The 18,371-nt window shown below is 36.5% G+C and overlaps 2 protein-coding genes across 16 annotated transcripts in view; one reads left to right on the forward strand and one right to left on the reverse strand.

Moving 5' to 3' along the window:
• The window catches only part of LOC140253758 (protein FAM13A-like), a 212,353-nt gene that overhangs the window by 176,955 nt on the left and 17,027 nt on the right, over positions 1 to 18,371 (forward strand). For 7 of the 15 annotated variants that reach the window (XM_072339572.1, XM_072339561.1, XM_072339555.1 and 4 more), the window contains 7 exons: positions 4,037 to 4,223; positions 6,371 to 6,459; positions 7,839 to 7,937; positions 9,431 to 9,553; positions 11,396 to 11,489; positions 11,658 to 11,745; positions 17,288 to 17,424. The exons of 1 other annotated variant lie outside the window; for it this stretch is intronic. In XM_072339572.1, the coding sequence (XP_072195673.1) occupies positions 4,037 to 4,044 (8 nt within the window). In that variant the 3' untranslated portion in view covers positions 4,045 to 4,223; positions 6,371 to 6,459; positions 7,839 to 7,937; ... (2 more) ...; positions 11,658 to 11,745; positions 17,288 to 17,424. Of the gene's footprint in view, positions 1 to 4,036; positions 4,224 to 5,187; positions 5,360 to 6,370; positions 6,460 to 7,838; positions 7,938 to 9,430; positions 9,565 to 11,395; positions 11,490 to 11,657; positions 11,746 to 13,996; positions 14,662 to 17,287; positions 17,425 to 18,371 lie in introns of those variants that run through there. 7 more of the 15 variants (XM_072339560.1, XM_072339562.1, XM_072339568.1 and 4 more) reach the window with 7 other exon arrangements.
• On the reverse strand, positions 769 to 17,469 carry LOC140253757 (catenin alpha-3-like). Its single transcript, XM_072339554.1, has 3 exons — positions 17,369 to 17,469; positions 11,394 to 11,528; positions 769 to 1,204 (listed from the first exon to the last, which is right to left on the reverse strand). The coding sequence occupies exons 1-3, from the start codon at positions 17,423 to 17,425 to the stop codon at positions 917 to 919; spliced, it is 480 nt and encodes a 159-aa protein (XP_072195655.1). The 5' UTR covers positions 17,426 to 17,469; the 3' UTR covers positions 769 to 916.

An 18,371-nucleotide genomic window follows, 5' to 3' on the forward strand; every position in this document is an offset into this window, starting at 1 on the left:
AACAAGCTGCTAGACAGAACAGTCCTGCATTTGAGACTAAACTGTCATAAGCAGTCATTACATTGTTCAGATTCGAGATGTATGTGTACTTTTTTTACACACTAATATCAGTATAATCATATAATCCATACTTGTTCTTTTGTGCTGTGATTAGAAAAGCTTCTATTGTTATTAGAATAGGTTATCAGTGTGATGCAGTAGGGCTTGTGAATGACTAGAAAGGGCTTGTGAATTCACTAGGAGACATTAATTAATTAATTAAATCCTTTTAAAGAGCTATTATTGCTGTGTTGCAATCATTGCTTTTTTATTACATTCTTAAATCCCTGTTGCTATAACACTGTTTCATCAAAATTTTTCAAGCTTTCGTATCCACCCCTATTTTGATAGGCCTTGGAGGGGGTTGATCTTCAGATCTTTCAATCTAGATTAAAGCTAAAGGCCCAGACCCTCAACTAGCATCAGTCTGGCTGTTTCAGTCATAGTGTAATGATCCTGATTAAGTATCCCAACAAACACAGCACTTAAAAATTCTCTATGTCCTAAACTACATGCAGTTGAGTATTAGTGGTGAAGCAATACCTGACTAATAAATGCAGAAGGACTTGGGGCACAGTTTGGCACCCTGCGTTCTGCTTTTCACCAGCTGTGACACAGTGCCATGGCGTATCGCTCAGAAATGCCCTGTTGAAACCTGCCAGTAAGAAGGCACGATGGTTTGACACTGCAAAATGAGTACTTTTCATCTGCGTGCAGTTAAATAATCCAACATCATTTTCAAGTGATTTAAGCAAATGTGAACTTACAGATTTGTAGAAAAGCAAAACGCTAATGTACAGTTATTGAGTAAGTAGGGGGAAAAGTGAAAAATCATCAGAATTTGAAGAAAGGAACATAAAAAGTGACAGACAGAATATTAGACTATTTCCCTGCCTTTGAATTCACTCATGACTTGGACAGGATGGATTCTCTTCTTTGCGGAACCTTTTCTGACAGCAGCATAGATTTCTTCTGGCTTCTCTCTTTTAATTAGAGGCTTCTTCTCTGGAGCTTTCATCCTCCACATCACAACAGGATGTCGTGGGCCAGTAGGACTCTGAATCTTGATAATCTTTGTGGATGCAATGTAGGACATCTTCACTGTCTGTACCACAGCGTTCATTAAATTTTTGGCAGCCTGAATTAGTGAGGTGACACTATCCAACTGTAATAAGAAACAGAAACATTAGTCTTGGCAAGCAGTCCGCTTTTAATCATGATATGCTCAGGATTAAACAATGATTAAAACCTAAGACTAAAATAGGAAAGCGTAATTTGTTTGCTTTCTCTTGGTGTGCTTGATGGTTATATTCATGTTCCACTGGTCAGTATTAAAGTGACACACAGGAATCTGTGCTGGTGAAGTATAATGGCTTATTGAGATGTATGTTGCTTGCCTTTAAGTGTGAACTCATGATTCTTGTCTGCAGGGCATCACTGCGATTACTACTGACTGGTAATAAAACCACCTCAAAGAAGAGCTATAAAAATGTTACCCATTATTTTCTTAGCATCAGCAATAGGCAAATTCTCCAGCTGCTCCCTTCACATTCCAGGCTTTCTCACGTGCTTCTGAGCATTGCAGGGATACTGTGAAGTGGCTGAATTAGTAGCTGCTGAATATAGTCTCAATGGCTAGAATTTTTAAAGCTAATAAGTGTGTGCTGTTGTACACAAACTGCAGTGACTGTGTGGCCTTGGGTTTTTTTCTTTCTTTCTTTCTTTTTTTTTTTTTTTTTTTCCCCCTTCAGGAATGAGAACCTTGAGAGGCAGAATGCAAAACAAACCTCTGTGTCACATGGTACTGTATTTAACAGCATGCTACGCAGCCAAGCAAGTGTTAAAGTAAAGGTATTTTCTATAGATATTTCTGGAAATAGAAAGTAGTATATATTGATTCCAACTGAAAATTGGCTGACTTGAGTGGGGAGAAAAAAAAATGCAGTTTTAACTACTGTTATCTTTGCTGTGCTGCTCTGTAGTGGAATACAAAACCTGAGTATACTGTTCCCTTCTCACCTAAGGCTTGCATGGTGTGTAGGGACTGAAAGCAGACAGTGCTGGGGCCACTTTACTTTCTTAGTTCTCTCCTTACACCCAGTGGCTTTGGCAGCTTGGACAGAGACAGATTTGTCTGTGTTGCACAGTACAGTTGTGTGAAAGGCCAACACAGACCTGTGGCATGTGCTGAGTAAAGGCATTTTATTCTGACACAGTGATTCTCAAACTCTCATGTTTTAATTTGAGATGGATGGAATTGTTTTCTTCAGAGCGTCTGGTAAGATGCTGTGTTTTGGTTCTAGGGGAAAAACAATGCTGATAACACACTGATGTTTATAGCTGCTGCTAAGCAGTGCTGTACAGAGCCAAGGTCATTCTCAGTGATGGGCAGAAGGAGCTAGGAGGGAACAGAATGTGGACAGCTGACTTAAACCGGCCAAAGGGATATTCTGTACCATAGAACATCAAGCAGAAGAGGTTTGGAAGGAGGTGGGAGTTCATCTCTCTCAGTGCTTGGGGTAGTAGTTAAGCATCAGTCAGGGCTGGTAAACAATTACTTGTGCATCATTTGCTATATATGTTTATATATCTCTAGTCATAATTATTTTCTTTTTCTCTATCTTGGTAAATATCTCAACCTGTGATTTCTACTTTGGTTTTTTTTTATTCTTTCCCCTATCCCACTGGGAATAGGGGGAAATGAGCAAATGACTGTGCGGTGCTCAGCCCCCTGCTGGGTTAAACCACAACAGTCAGAGGCACAGTTCTGGTCTGACACACTTTAGATGGTGATATCTAGCAGGCTGTATGCAGAAGAATTACTGCTATACTGGGAAGAGCTTAAGTTGCAGGCTGTGTCTTGATAAAAGCTAAAAGTAAGAGCAAGGATTTTATATAGGCCAACACTGGCAAAAAAAATTGATTGTATAATTGGCCATCATTGTTACTTAAAACATTTGAAAATGAGGTCGCCTTCTCATTTTGCAAGTTTCTTGAATACAGACTGATAAGGCTCAGGGACATCCTTCCAGAATAGGGCTAATATCACAGAGGGAGAGGAACTGATGTGTGCAGGGTGTCGGACTATGTCTCCTGGTCTCAAAATCCAGCTGCAGAGGATTGTTTGGTCTTTTTTCTTACAGCATTGTCTGATGTTAGGCCACTGCATGCCACCCTTGAGCACTGAGAAGGTATACACACATCTGTTGTACTCAAACAGGAAGAAAGTAGGCTATGTTTTGATTCTTTTCTTTGGGAAGGTGTTGGGGTTTTTTGTTTGTTTTTTGACATGTGTGGATCATGGCTAAATGATGCCATAGTTCACATTAAGCACAGGGCTCACATTTGTTCACAATTTGTTTGTAATGAATGCTGTGTTCCCCCTTTGCTTTACAGTACTGTTTGTGTTTTGATAGTGTTCCCAGGAAATGCTAGAGGAACATATATATGGTATAAAAAAACATCTTGGCTAGTAGTTTTTTATTCAAAGACACCGTGCTGTATTTTATTATAAGGCTGACAATGTCAGTTGTGAAGGCATCTCCATTCTGAATAGCTTGAAGAAAGTCCTTTAGAAATAGCTAGTAATTATTTATTTAAATCTCAGTTATTAACATTTATTGCTTATATGTGTTGTAAATATAGAGGTTGGTCCAAAGGTAATGCCTCTTAGTAATTTCCAGGGAAACTACAACAAATGCAAATAGCACAATAAAGCTATTTGATAGAGCAGATTCTCAGGTACAAAACGCTGCTTCTCAACATAGTCACCACCAGTAGCTGATTGGAGCAGATGAGCTGATCAAGTCACTCTGCATTTTGTGATGTCTGACAGCTGTATGTGGCTGTTTAGAATGCAGCTTGTCTTTCACACTGCTGTCATCACCACTGCTGGAAGACAGGACCCACTGCCACACTGTGCTTGCATCCCCTGGTTGGTCTCTATAAGCTTTCAGTGTGAACGAATATTAATGGGCACTATTTCTTCCCCATGCAGGAATTTAATGATGCTCCTTCACTGCAGATGCCATTGTGTCAGGCTGCCCCTCTGCTGCCATATGCCACTTGGCAACAAAATGCAAGGGAATACTGCTGAGAAGGTTCAACTTTGTACTTCCATACCACCAATATCCACCTCTGATGTTCTTGTCAAAGCAAGGAAGAGCACCAATTAAAAAAATCAGGTAAAATTTGTATCAATTTGCACCTCTCAAAGGAGAGATGTTGTGCTTTCTATTTCTTGAACATGCATTTGTATGTGTAAAGGTATAGACAGAAATACTTCATGTACAATGCACACAGCATGTTTAGCAAAATTTGCACTTGTGTATATAACGCTGATGTGTTAGCAATGGTGGCCTCCCATAAGCCAGGTCAAATGAATTTGTGAATGAATTGATGAGGTGAGGAGAATGCATTACTGTCTGTATACTTGTTGCTTTTGTAACACTTTAAACACAGGAATGTATGTAAGGCAAAAAACAGTAATAGATAGATAGGAAATGATGGGATTTGCATTTTTGGAATTAAATATGAACTGAAAGATCTTCAGTTAATACTGAACATTCCTCCAGAAGTGCTAGGAAAAAAGCCAATGCCCTGTTTGATGTTTCATGGGTGGTTAAAATTTGGAGGACCAAATGTATATAATCCATGAAAACATGTAAAATTTGGCATGGCCTTGAAAGTTCATTCCTTGCTACAGCAAATGTGTTTTTTAGAAAGAATTCCCAGTTTATAATGGTTGTGTAATCTTTGCATGACAGCAGTTTAAACCAATAAGACGTGTATTTGGGGACCATCATTTGTAGATTTTAAGGAACCAGGCTGCCTATCCTGGGATGCATGTAGGCTTGTAGAAGCAGATACGCAAAATAAAACTAGGAAAATCAGGTCTGATGCAGCAACATGGTTAAAAAAATAATAATAATAAATTGAATACCAATAAGGATGTTTGCATTTGGTTTTTTGCTGCACTTCCTGTAGCATGTGTGGCTGGGATGGAGTTTGTGGTACATCAGCATGGGCACAAATCTCCATTTATGATGCTCTTGGTGTCTCTGGATAGGCAGTGAAATACAGGAAAAAACTGCTCACTTAATGCCATCAGTATCCATGTTATTTATTTATTTATTTGCATTGTCTTAGAATCCATCTTAGATCCATCTACCTGTTCCCCATAAGTTTTCTGGATGAATCTTATGCTGGTCTTATGCTGACACTGTGAAGCAAAAACATACAGTTATTTCTTAACCATACTAAGAATTTCAGAGAAGCTTTTATAGGAGCCGTTCCTGGAGCTACAGATGATAACAATCAGGTGGTATCTTTTTTTTTTCCTCTTTAGAGAGCAGCTGTTTTCATAGCTGAGTGACATTAATATAATAGAGTTCGGTGTAAATCCATTGTTCTTTTATAAACCTGATGTAGTTGAGGATTATCTTCACTTGGATACTTTTATCTCAAATAAATATTCAGTAGGTTCTTCAAGGTCGCCTATCTAAGAAGATGGATGAAATGAAACTTGGCATAAATGAAAGACTGATTAAAAAAAAAACAAAACTCATTGAGCATTTAAGTTAAGTTCATTTTATTTAGGGACTTGTCGCTGTAAATTCTTCAGTCCATAGGAAGTGGTATATAAGAATTCATTGCAAAAACAAAGGCTCTTTTGCCTGACTCCCACTTTCTCTTTTTCTGTACTTCCTGTATTTTGGAGATTAGACTGTGTCAGTCATAACAGGAGTTTCTGAAACGATACCCTCTATCATACCCTCTCTCATCCAAATATGCCATCTCTCCTATGAACACTGTCCAGTGACAATGAAAATATGGAATGATTCTTCAACTAGTAACTCATATATAAATATACGGAAGTCCTTGCCCAACTGTTCCCAAGTTTTGCCCCCTTTTCCCACAATAGTGGCATGGCATACAAGCACACCCAATAGCCAGAATTCATCTAGGCAAACTCTCCATTAAGTAACAAAGCCAGAAATAGTGGAGTTGAGGAAAAAAAAACTTAATTTTGAAGCTTCTCTTTAAAAAATGTTTACACGCGTTTTCTATAATAATGTCTTGGGAGTAGTAGTAATCCATCATTAAGAAGTGTATTGTAATAACAAATACACTTAATTATTTTCATTGTTTGATAGTGCAAAAGAGACTGATGACTGAGAATTTATACAAAATTTTTCTTGTATGTATCTTCTGTTTACTAAGAAAGTGATGCTTGCCTTGTCATGTGTTGTTGCAGTTAATTACATAAATACAGAATTTCTTTCTTCTTAAAGCATCTAAATAAGTCACTCTTCTCGTATTCCCTGTGTAGATTTGCAGATCCTGTCTCACTGACATAAGGAAGTGGCAGCCAGGGGAAAACAATACAAAACATTTCTTCATAACATGCGCGTATGTCAGGTAGGGATACAACTTATTGATCTCCTCTAAACTATGCATATACAAATACATATATATACAGATATATATATATATATAAATATATACAAATACATATAAATAAATAGATAGATATAGGTATATAAATATATATATATTTTTGAATTTAAGTTTTAGATTTTGAGCACAGATTTACAAAAGGCTGCTCGCAATCTCCCAAGTCCCGTTTACAGTTCATCTAGACTTCCATTTTTAACACAGTTGAAAATGATAACTTAGAATTGAGTATCAAACATACAACTTACTCAGTGTTGGATTTCTGAATATAAAAATATCTTGGAAACAAGGTCAGCTATTAAAAATGTATCTGCATTAAAACTGCTGGGTTTAAATGTATGAATACACACTGAGAAGCAAAGTTTTTGTTACAGTAATACTAATCAAAGAATAACAGACTTGATTTGACTTCTTCTAAGAGCACAAAGTCTGCATTTTATTGCAGAAAGATGACTTGCTAAGCATGTAAGGTAAGAATGCTTATGCTGTGCTTTTAATTTTTCATCCTTTTTATTTATGAGGCTTTTCTGCGTATTTTTTAAGGTTTTCAGTAATGCTGCTGTTAAAAAAAATAAAATCAAGTGATTTAATCACTGTTAATGTGATTGAATTGCAGGATACCATCTCTTAAAAGCAGCAGGATAATCAGTCTAAATGTAAATACCTCAATCAGAATAAGTACTCTGTTAAGAATTAAACCCCGACCACTGAAGACTGGAATTTCCCTTTGTCAGGTTCCGGGTTTAACAGCAGTTACCTTGTTTTCTGAACTGAGGATATTTACATTCTTGGCTTTTCTACACACGAAATAGTAATAATTTCATTTTTCTTACTAGAAACAATAAGATCTTGGTGTAACAGTTGCACAGAAATAAGATGGGTATTTGAGAAAGCACAGGTAAAAGTTAAAGGTTGGACGTACTTGATTAATTACCATTTTTCTTCATGTAGCTGCTAGATGACATACAAACCTATCGTGGACTCAAGACCTCATACATGATATATTAATATAAAATAATCCAAAGACTTTCCATTGTGAATTTTCTTTCCCTTTACTGAGAATGGTTTTCTCTGCCTTAATAAGCCTCTTTTCTGGTCACCTTTCCTTTACTGTGCTGTCCCCTTGGAACAGCAAAGATTTCATCCAGATTTGTGCAACTCGGTTGAGGAAATCTGCTTCATGGTGTGGGTGGGTGGCTAAACCAGGGCTGTATATTTATCTGTGAGCTGAAATTTCTTTAAAAAAATGTGGTTATTCCATTGGTTATCTGTGTCTATCTGTCTATCATTAACATTCCCTCAAGTATATCTGGAGTTTGTTCTGCTTTTTACCCATTTTTCAGGCAGGGAAATTGACTCCAATCAAGAAAACCACTGTTATTACTTGAATTTGCTTCAAGCTGGACTCAAGTCCCATAATTAGACCAGATCCTGTGTACAAGGTACATGATAAACAACTTACTTACGTAAGTAGTGGAAGACTGAAAGGCTGTAACAGAACATATGCTTGGGGGCAGTCAGCTGAATCCCTTGATTTTGCCAGTTGTGATATTTAAAAAAGCTACCTGTTCTGTGGCATACATTAGCAATATGTAAAGTACTGCTACATCCTTACTTTGTAAAAAAAAACAAAAAAACCAACAAAAAAAAAAAAAACAAAACACGCTTCTAGTTAGTTGGGTGCATTTTTAGATAGCAACAGTAACAGAGCTGTCCCTAGATAATTGAAAACCGTATCCCCTTCCATTCCTCCAAAGGCCATGTACACACTTAGTTACAAGTATATATAAAGCACACGCAGTGGAGGATGTAGTGTCATTTAAAAAAAAAAAAAAAAAAAAATTAGACTTTTTGGGCAGCCCTCAGTGAAGTAAAATTTTAAACAATGTTCCATCTCCTCGTGTTTAAAGTAGAGATTTAGTAAAGCAGTGGTTTATTATTGTTAGATTCCAAATGCTGTGATGATATTATGCGTGGGCTAAGGTACTGCAAGTAGCTCTCCACCATGAGTTTGTCAAACAAACAAGTATCAGTTCCCCATGATGTGGAAAAAAGTAATAGCAAAGAGAAACAAACTGGCTCACCAAGGAGCTGCTTTGTCAGAACACAGCCTTGGACTTAGCAAAGGTCACTCAGCAGTACACGCAGGACAGCACTACCATAGTCAGTGGAGCAAACTGCCCACCCACAATAAATGAAGTGCGCTATTTCACTAGCCAGTATCTCAGGAGACTGCCAACTTGCTGCTGAGCCCTCTGTGCCCATTCTTAACTCTCGCAGGGAGGCATTCTGCCCATCTTCACTTCTTTATTTTTAGGAGAAAGAAACAAACCACACAAAAGACCTAAGAGCAACTGCAATGCATTGCTACTCATCTCTTCCTCTGCCAAAGAAGCAGCTCTTGCTGTATAGCTTCTCTCTTGCAGCAACGGAAAACCTCCAACTGTAACAAAGGCATTGAGCAACCTGCCATCTCCCACAGACCTGGAGCCTTAATGGATGTGACTTTCCTGGCGCATAGTTGTCCAAGGATACCTTCCACTTTGCAACATGCTAGCATATGCTTCTAACTCGTTGCATTATTACCATCAAATCTGAAATGTTCATAGAAATATCTTGCATGTAATTTCTGATGTAACTAGCATGGTAACTCAGTGAGGGAGACACATTTAAATTAAATTGAACTTTTAAGCAAGAAGTCAGAAACATTAAAGCATCTGCATTTGACACAGAAATAGACTAATGTAAGTGTTTAAGTCTGGTTTTTGAGAGGACAAGAATAAAATTCAAAGATAAAGGAGGCATTTGCAGAAAAATCAGCGAAGCAGCCTTCAATGTACAGGTATGGCTGGCTAACACGAGAAATTCTTTCTTTGCTACTTAGCAAATTGTGTGATAATGCACCTCTGAGATTTGTTGTTTTTTTTAATTTTAGGGTCAAAAGAGACTTCCTCTTGCCAAACACAACATTTGAAGATGAAACACAAGAAGATACTGACTGTAAGTAACACAAAAAACACTTATGTGCTTGTCAGGAGTCACAGAGGGAGATGCTCACGTAAGTTAATGGTGTGATACAATTCTTTTTTTTTTTTTAACTCACTGTTGAAACAAGCTTACTCTCAGCATGCTGGGCCTGTCGATGTGCAGTGCTTGTTAAAAAAAGTATCAGATTATTTATACAAATGCAATTACTGTCCATCTGTGTACCACAAATGTTACCCCATTATTTTGTGCCTGAAGAGACATAAATTTGAATTTAATTAACAGAAAGTATATTTATTTCCTGCTTAATCACACCTTGTGAAAACTTAAGAGAATCCTTACCATCTTCACTTGTGGAGTATACAAACTGGCACCGATTGATTCATTAAAAAAACTCAGTATTTTATGTGAGTATGAAAGACTAAACACAACCCAGGAATGTTTAATGGATAAAAAAGCAGAACTGAATGAACAGCTCTTCAGTTTCTCTGTACATACTCCTTGCAAGCAGGACTTTGACCATCTACTGAGCCGCTGTCAGGTGTGAATGTACTGGAGAGGCTGCTGTCCACAGAACTGAAAGCAGTAAGGTACAGTAAGTTTTTATGGCCTGAACGAGGAGGGCAGTTAGGAGGACTATCAGCAGGACAGCCCCAAGCGTTCTAACTGCCCCAGGACAGTCAGCCCCTTCAGCCCACAGCAAGGGGAGGGTATTAATCTCTGATGAGACACACTCCAAAGGACATTATCACAGGAGTTACAGACAAGAACAAGGTGATAGGGCACTGATAAAAAACAGGTAAAAGAAGTTTTCATTCTCAGTAGAGAATGAACAACTGAGAGCTGTGTTTGTGGATTACAGTATACTTCTTCATTTGCATATCATCCTGGTTTTTGTCACAGAAGTTGAGTTCTGAACATTACTATGTTAGCAGTTTTCCTGTGCCAGATCTTCATCATGCAGAAGGATATAGTTTCATATACATATATTTCAAGAGCCATCGTTTCAGTACTTGATAGACAATGATATGTTTTGTTGTTTTCTTTTTAATCTGCAAGAGCATGTCCTCTTTTTGCTTAATCATGCCTGACATCTCCCTTTCTGGTTGTTGCTTTTTAATAACATAACCAGATGAGAGAAGATCAATACTGGGAAGAATACAGTTCTACTCAGCTACATTTCAGACTCCATTAAAAAAAATAATAAAATCTATGCTACTGTTTTTATGTGAAGAGAATCTCAAGATTCTGCAGTGTTGCATATGCCAATAAAAAACTAGACAGAAAGCTGAAATGCAGCTGTCCAACAGATGATCTGTAGATAGAGCACAGATGTTCCGTCTGCAGATTTTCTACAGCATCGTACTTACGTATAGGCTCCCAGATCTTTTTCTGCATGAGAGAGATGGACAGACACACACGGACAGCTTCTGTACTTCCATACACAAATGACTTTTTAATCTATTTTTTCCAATGCAAGCAGCTAATTCATGATCAAACTACGAAGCAAGCCCTCGTATGGACTTTAAAGATTGGCCTTCAGTGCTTTGTTCTCAACTGGAAGTACAACTATGAGTGCCAGTTGTTGTGCATACATCCTTACAGTTGTGCATACTTTATATACATTAAAAGACTATTGTTTCTTAAAAACTAATTAATCCAGAATAACAGCAATAAATTAATACCTTTTTAAGACTCTATAAAGAAAAACAGATTCACAAGTGATTGCAATTCATGCTTCACTTTCTTAGTCTCTTCCTAAAGTAAGTGACAAAAAAAAAGAAGGGGAAAAAAAAGAGAATAAAAGAAATTCAGGCCTGTACTAGAACACATCACAAGCACAGGAAAGGACAATTTAAACTGAAGATATTTTATTGTGTATTGACTGTAATTCATTACATTTTTCTACTTACAGCAGACATGATGAGCTCTCCACCTAGGTTCTGGATTTCTGCTCTAACTTGACTGCAGATTTTGAGCTGATGGGAGTACAGCTTGATCTGTTCTAGGTAAGCCAACAAATCCTGTTTACATGACTGGTCTGGACACTGAGAATTAAGAAAAGAATAGTAAAGCACATACATTTCATCTCAGACATCATATTAAGTACTTAACTGAGGAGCATTCAAATCACTCAGACCAACGTCCTTGTACTTAGTTTTTCTTCTACACTGCAGGGCCTGCTTCAGCAACACTGCTAACCAAGTTATTTAATGTACGGAATGACTGCTCTTCATTCAATTCCTAAGAGGCTTTCTTTCTAAGGTATCTAGAAGTAATAGTTAAATGGCAAATGTAAGCACAAATGCAAGAAGAATGTTAACATTTATAAAAGTTACGCTTTATCTCCTAATATCGATCTGCTTTTTAAAAAAAAAAAACAAGGTTTTATCCATTTTCTGTCAGATGTGCTGTTTCAGTGGGAACAGGAAAATAAGAACAGCTTGTGGCTAATTCACTTATTTCAATACTTAAAAAATAACATCTTTCCACCTTCACTTCTGTGAGCTCCCACAATACTTAGAGGGGAAGTACTGATTTAAATAAATCTATAATGGGTTAAAAGCCTGAAAAAGCGATAATTGTACTTAATTTAAGAAATACTTTACATGTAAACAACTGGCTTTACTGAAGAAACCTAATAGTTGTTTAAAATGGGATGTGTTTATTTCAAGTGTGATGATTCTGTATTCTTCATGGCTCTGCAGTAGTAAACTAAAAGGTTTATGTTTTGGACTTTCAGAAGAGGCAGCAAAGAATGTAGCAAATGAATCTGAAAAATTGTTAATATGAATGAAACATTAGTCCTCCCCTTGTGTTCAGGTAGATCCATTACTAAAGTGCTCTCTGTATTTCAGCGTAGTTTAAAAGAAAAACAGAACGGCGTTTCTCAACATCCTCTCAACATGCACCATTTTTGAAGTGTTACCAGTATTCAGATCTCAATGACTGCTGAGAAAACTTGAACACTTGCTTACTTGTTAAACTAATGCTTAAAAAAAATATCTGCCCTTCTGTCCAAGTGCAGCATTAACTCCTTGAGCATCACAACTACACTAGAAGTCTATTTCCTAGAATAAGGTGCTTGCTTTTCCATTTCTCTGTGATTTACTTTTCCCCACTGGAAAACCTCAGCAGATAGACAGACAGGCTGCTAATACAGCATCTCATCAACTTCAAGTTGTGACAGCATCAATTATAGAAACTCAGAGACAACGCTATTTTAATTTCTTACATAATACTATTATATAACATTTGCAAGTTCATCACATTTACTATCTTCCTTGCAAACACTTAAGGAAGAAATGCATAACACTTAAGAAATGCTGAAGATGGTATGCTCCAAAGATAGGGAAAACATAACCTCCCCTGAGACCTTGAGGTTAAACCAGTTCTATCAAAACACTGGTCTAGGGCTCAGCAGCATTTAGAAAAGCAAGTGTAAGGCACTGCTGGAAAAAGGCATAAATAAATTTCATAAACCTGCAGGATAAACACAGCTTTACTGAAATGCAGCTTTATTAAAGCAAAGCTTTACTTAACCTGGCGAAGGTAAGGAAGTATCATGAAATACATGCTGTCATCTTACTGAGTCCTGTGTATGTTCACTATTGACCTAAAGAAACCTTTGGTCTGACACACTGTTCCCATTTTTATGTACTTTACCCACAAAACTTTATGAGATATAAGGCATTTCTAGGAATAAAGGTAACATTTTATGTTAGCTTAGGTAAGATAAAAGTACAATGAAGAACATTAAAGTCTCATACCTTACAGCGTATCCCAATCAACCAGAAAAATATGTTAGAAAGAATTGTACTCTGTGAATAGGATATTCCATAAGGAATCCTCATAAACATCTGGTACAAGCAACATGTGCTTACTAGTGAGAAAACTTTCAGCTGCAACTGAAAATAATTTAAAAATACTGAGATTAATCATTCCACAGCCCATCGATGGTTACCTTTTCAAAGGGTTACCTTTTCAAAGCCTAGCACAGAGAAACAAGTTCTTAGGTAGAATTCCTGGCAAATTCTGAGGGCTTCTTTTTGATATACAAGTGCTGCTCCAAAGGAAATGCCTTCATCTTATGTTGGCCCACATAACATATATATAATAAACTATATATATATATATATACACACACATATATATAATTTATAAATATTTCTATATTTATATTATATATAATATATATATTATATATATTATATTTATATAACATATATATAAGTATTCATATTATATGTGTGTGTGTGTGTGTGTATGTATGTATGTGTATATATATACACACACTATATCTATAGATATCGTTATTATATCTATATATCTATGAGAATATCTACTGAATGGACAGGGTCTCTCCAGAATGCTGTGCTTAGGTAGAAGGCCCATTTGATGCTGCACCACATTGGGTTCCTACGAGATGAAGGGGACATACAGTTGCTTTCACTATTACTTCCTTACTCTGATGAACAGCATTTTTACCTCACAGTCCAAGTGCCTATTTTACCAGGATCATAATGGATCATAATGGACCAGCATCTCCTGACCAGCATCTGCTGAAACACTTATTGAAGAATTTTGTAGTAAAGACCTTAATCTACACCACATGTCACTAAAAACAGGACGCACTACCTTAATGTTCTTTGGGATTTCAGGTACAAATTTGACAATGAATTTGAAATAATCTTACTTAAATTTATCAGCAATACACTTGTGATTGCCTAAGTTGATGCAATGTGGCTATGTTTGCAGTTGTTAACTCCAAGTCATCTTTAAGTGCTGTGAATATGGACTGAATCCTGCTGATTCTAGCACATAGAAACCCTTTCTTTCCAGTACATGGAAATGTTACAAAAATTAGAATAGAAGCACAACATAACAGAGATGCTGTTGTGAGTGATCATAGAATACTGCAAATAGAGTTTCAGTTCTTTGGTGTTGTGTGCTTTTTCTCACACAAAAGCTTTACACGATATGTAATTCCACAGTTCTCAATTTTGATTCTCTGAAATTACAAGGAGAATGAACAAAAGTCATTCATTTGGAAATGTTTTATGTCATGTCATATCGAAGATACAACGATTCCTCATTACACAGTGATGGCTTTTTCAGGTTTTTTCTCAGGTTTCCATCTAGATAGAGGAAAAAGAGGAATTTTTGCTTTTTTCCCCTCACACGTCTCTTCAAATACTGAAAATGCTCATCATATGTTACTGTGGTCCTGATAACAGCAAAGACATAGTCGAGAGTAATATCTGAGTCCTGAGTTGACTGTGAAGATGAAACTCATGTGGCCCAACTAAATGACAATATTAGAAATGATAATGAATAATTGAAGTGATGCAGGGTAAGCTCAATAGCAGAAGAAGTGGTGAAGAAAATCACATACATAAAGAATGCATGGACTTTTACCTTAAAACACATACCTGACGGTATGATGTACAGCCATCGGTTTTCTCTTTTGAAGTAAATAATAGAAATCCATTTTTACATGCAATTCTAAGTTACACATATAATTTACTTTTTACTGAAAGAGAACGTGTGAAATATTTACTGAAATAACTGGTTTATGCCACTGAGAAGAGCGTTCACAAAACCTTATCAAAATTCATGTTCCAGACTGGACACCAAATTCTTGAAGGTTCCTTCAGTTTGAACCAAATTCATTGAACAGCAATTAGGTGGTTAACAGAATGAAAAAATTCTTCAAGAGAGCAAAGCAGAAGAAACATGTTAAAATAACAACTATTAGTCTTTACAAATACCATGCAGACTAAAGAAAAACACACTGAGAAAAATACTTTGTACGGCAAAGGGTGGTTTTGCTTGGGAATAAAGATTAAAAGATTTCTAGTCACCAGAGGAATGATAGGATCATATTATTCATCTGAGGGTAGGAGTAAGAGCAAGATTCCCCTTTTTACTAAGTCAGATGCCTATCTAGCTGTGATTGTAGTTATATTCACTGCAGTGTTATTGAACTTACTGATGAAGACATCTGACTCAGTCCTATGTCTTTGAAGCATGTTTTCCACTAATCTGTTATATATATATATATGCACATACACTATCTGTTATACTTATTAGAAGCTTATTTGCTTCAAATGCTTATGACAAGAAATTACATATAAACTGACTAGTGTGTTTTAGGTACATGTCAGATGAGAAAGGTGAATCAAGGCTTATCAACTTTGTGCAGGCTCTTAGGACAAATAGAAACTACCTGAGTGAATTTAGTAAAAGAGTTAACTAAAATGGAGTCACATTTCCCAGCAACTTAGGAAACACACTGGTTATCAGCACTAATGCTTATCTGCATTATCAGCACACTGGTTATCAGCACTAACAATTTATGTCCAATTTGCCCTCACCGATTTGTTCACATTTCTAGTCTGGAGTTACTGTAAAAATACAGAAAGAAAACATAAGGGAATGAACAGTTCTCTAAGAAAGACTCAATTTTTATTCAAAATGGAGTAAAAGGTTATGACACTTTTCTCTGCACTATATCAGTAATGATTACAGTTTTCAATTTTAATTTTTAATTGATGAAAGAAAATGATGAAGGATCCAGTTCATTTGAAAAGAGACGTGCTGGAAGAACACTTATCAAGATCAGAAACAGGGGTGTTCTACCTCGCTTCTTTCTCCACAAATCACAACTGTATAGACCAGTTACCAAAATTCTATGGCATCACCATCTGAGAGAGGCATGAAAGAAAAAACCCCACACAGACTGTTGCTGCTTCATAAATATTAAGCAGGTGAAAATCAAAAGCGAGGGGTAGAGAGAAAGTACATGAGGATGTGGAAAACAGCAAATATACCCTGCTACTCTGGACCAAAAAGGCTAGGAAAGTAAATGGCTTTAATACTTGCCGACTAAAATTTCACTGGATTGTTCTTCTCTGGCCTGGTTTTGTAAGGCCCTGTTGACCTTACCTACATGAGTTTCTTGAATGAATGTACTAAGCTACAATGCTGTTGTGCTAACCATACCTGCACATTTACATGGATCCTGCTTTGATTTTTGGCTGGAGGAGTGGGTTTGGGTTTGATTTATTTATTCATTTATTTTAGTTTTCTGTTATTTAGCTTATTTAGCCAGGAGAAGCTTTTGGAAATAAAGAAACCCATAGCTGTAAAGCATTTTATGATGATAATTTTTTTTTTTTTCAATGGTAAGAAATTACCTCCAGACATAAGGTATGCAGATGGCAGTTTTCTATCTGTCAAGAAGAGTATTTAAATTGAAAGCAATTAGACATAAAAATACCAAAGAAGAGGCCTATACTAGGAGGGAAAAGATGTCTGAAAGAGAACTTAGATACAGCTGAAAGCAAACATTCTAGAAAATACATATAATGTGCTGTAAAACAAGTAATTTGAAGACAAAGAAGAAAAGTAACCTAAGCACTGAGCTGAGACCTTGCAACTGGTAACACTGCTTGGAAAAACTATGGTGCTGGTGAGTTTCCACATCTAAGGTGATTTGCTTCATTGTTTTTCTGAGTGATTTAACCGAGAAAGCAAAGGAGGAATTACAATGTTGAACTCACATTGTAAAGCAGAATTTTAACAGACTCTTAAATATACAGGTATATAATAAATAGGTATATGTGCATATACATTTGCATATGTACCTAAATATATATAGACAGGTATTTAAATAGTATGAGGAAGAGAATCCACCTACACAAGACATGATCGATATATCCATCATTTCCAGAAATTGGGAGGGGAAAAAAAAAGGAAAATCAGGTCTAAAAATGTCCTAACTATTATTTCTGTATTTCTGTAGGTGATCTTCACAGGTGTTGGAACTTCTGTGCACAGGTTAAGTTGTGACAAAGGTTAATGCATTGCTACATAAATAACCTACCTGATTGGCAATCAGCCGTGCTAGGACGTCCATCCTTGATCCTGACTCTGAAATCATTTTTGCTGCATTAATTACATCAGATGTGTTCTTCAATGGTCCTCTACCCCTTCAAATGAAACACAGACTTTATTACATTATTCAAAACTGAGAATAAATCATAGCCATGCAGATTAGGCACAGAAGAACTCAACTGAATTAGGAAAAAACAACTAAACATTGGTCTATACAGAAGCAACATTAATTAAATCCCCACTTCCAAGTGTTTTGTTTTCATGTTCCACAGATTTGCACTGCTTGGCATCAGCTGGATACAGAAGTACCAGAAAAATGCCACACATTATTTTCATCCTGCAAGTGCAATCCATGCTAAATCCTAAGAACATGGATTTTTAAGCCCAGTTCCAATATGTCACAAATAGATAATTCTGAGGGAATAGTGAAGGTTTTAGTACAGAGACCGCTTCTGCTGCTTGCTGTAATTACCCTACAGTTATACAATGTTTGTGTTCCTTTCCCTTCCAGCAGTTTCCTATTAGGTATTATCTAGTGAAGTATTCTCTAGTAGATACAAATAAGAAAGTTTATCAGACTGATGAATTCAGAGACTCTGTGGATGTTTGGTCAGGAAACTCAGGTTGTTTTATGAAATCGGTGTATGTAAGCACAAATGATTCATGAACAGGAATGCTATGAAAACTAACAAACACCACTCAAAACTTGGATACACTATCTGAAGATGCTACATAGTATTCAGGACAATTCAACATCAAGTTCCTCTGAACAGTTTGTCTAGAAACCACTTTCAGCCTTCTTCAACTTTGAAGTACTTAAGCTAACGAAGCAACATTTATTTTACCTTGCACTTATCAAGTACGAACCCATGCTAAATTCACCTCTGCATTTCAGCTTTTGTGAAAGATTTGTAGTAAAAAAAACAACTCATTTACTCTAAAACATTATTGTATATGGTTACATATTCAGTAAAAAAGACAATGATGGCAAC

The sequence above is a fragment of the Excalfactoria chinensis genome, chromosome 6, assembly GCF_039878825.1.
Source record: "Excalfactoria chinensis isolate bCotChi1 chromosome 6, bCotChi1.hap2, whole genome shotgun sequence".
Taxonomy (NCBI): Eukaryota; Metazoa; Chordata; class Aves; order Galliformes; family Phasianidae; genus Excalfactoria; species Excalfactoria chinensis.

Coding starts and splice junctions, on each gene's coding strand:
- LOC140253757 (XM_072339554.1), bottom strand. CDS start 17,425: ATGATTTCAGAGTCAGGATCAAGGATGGACGTCCTAGCACGGCTGATT. Junction 11,529..17,368: donor CACGGCTGATTGCCAATCAG/GTAGGTTATTTA, acceptor CTTAATTCTCAG/TGTCCAGACCAGTCATGTAA. Junction 1,205..11,393: donor GAGAGCTCATCATGTCTGCT/GTAAGTAGAAAA, acceptor TTCTTATTACAG/TTGGATAGTGTCACCTCACT.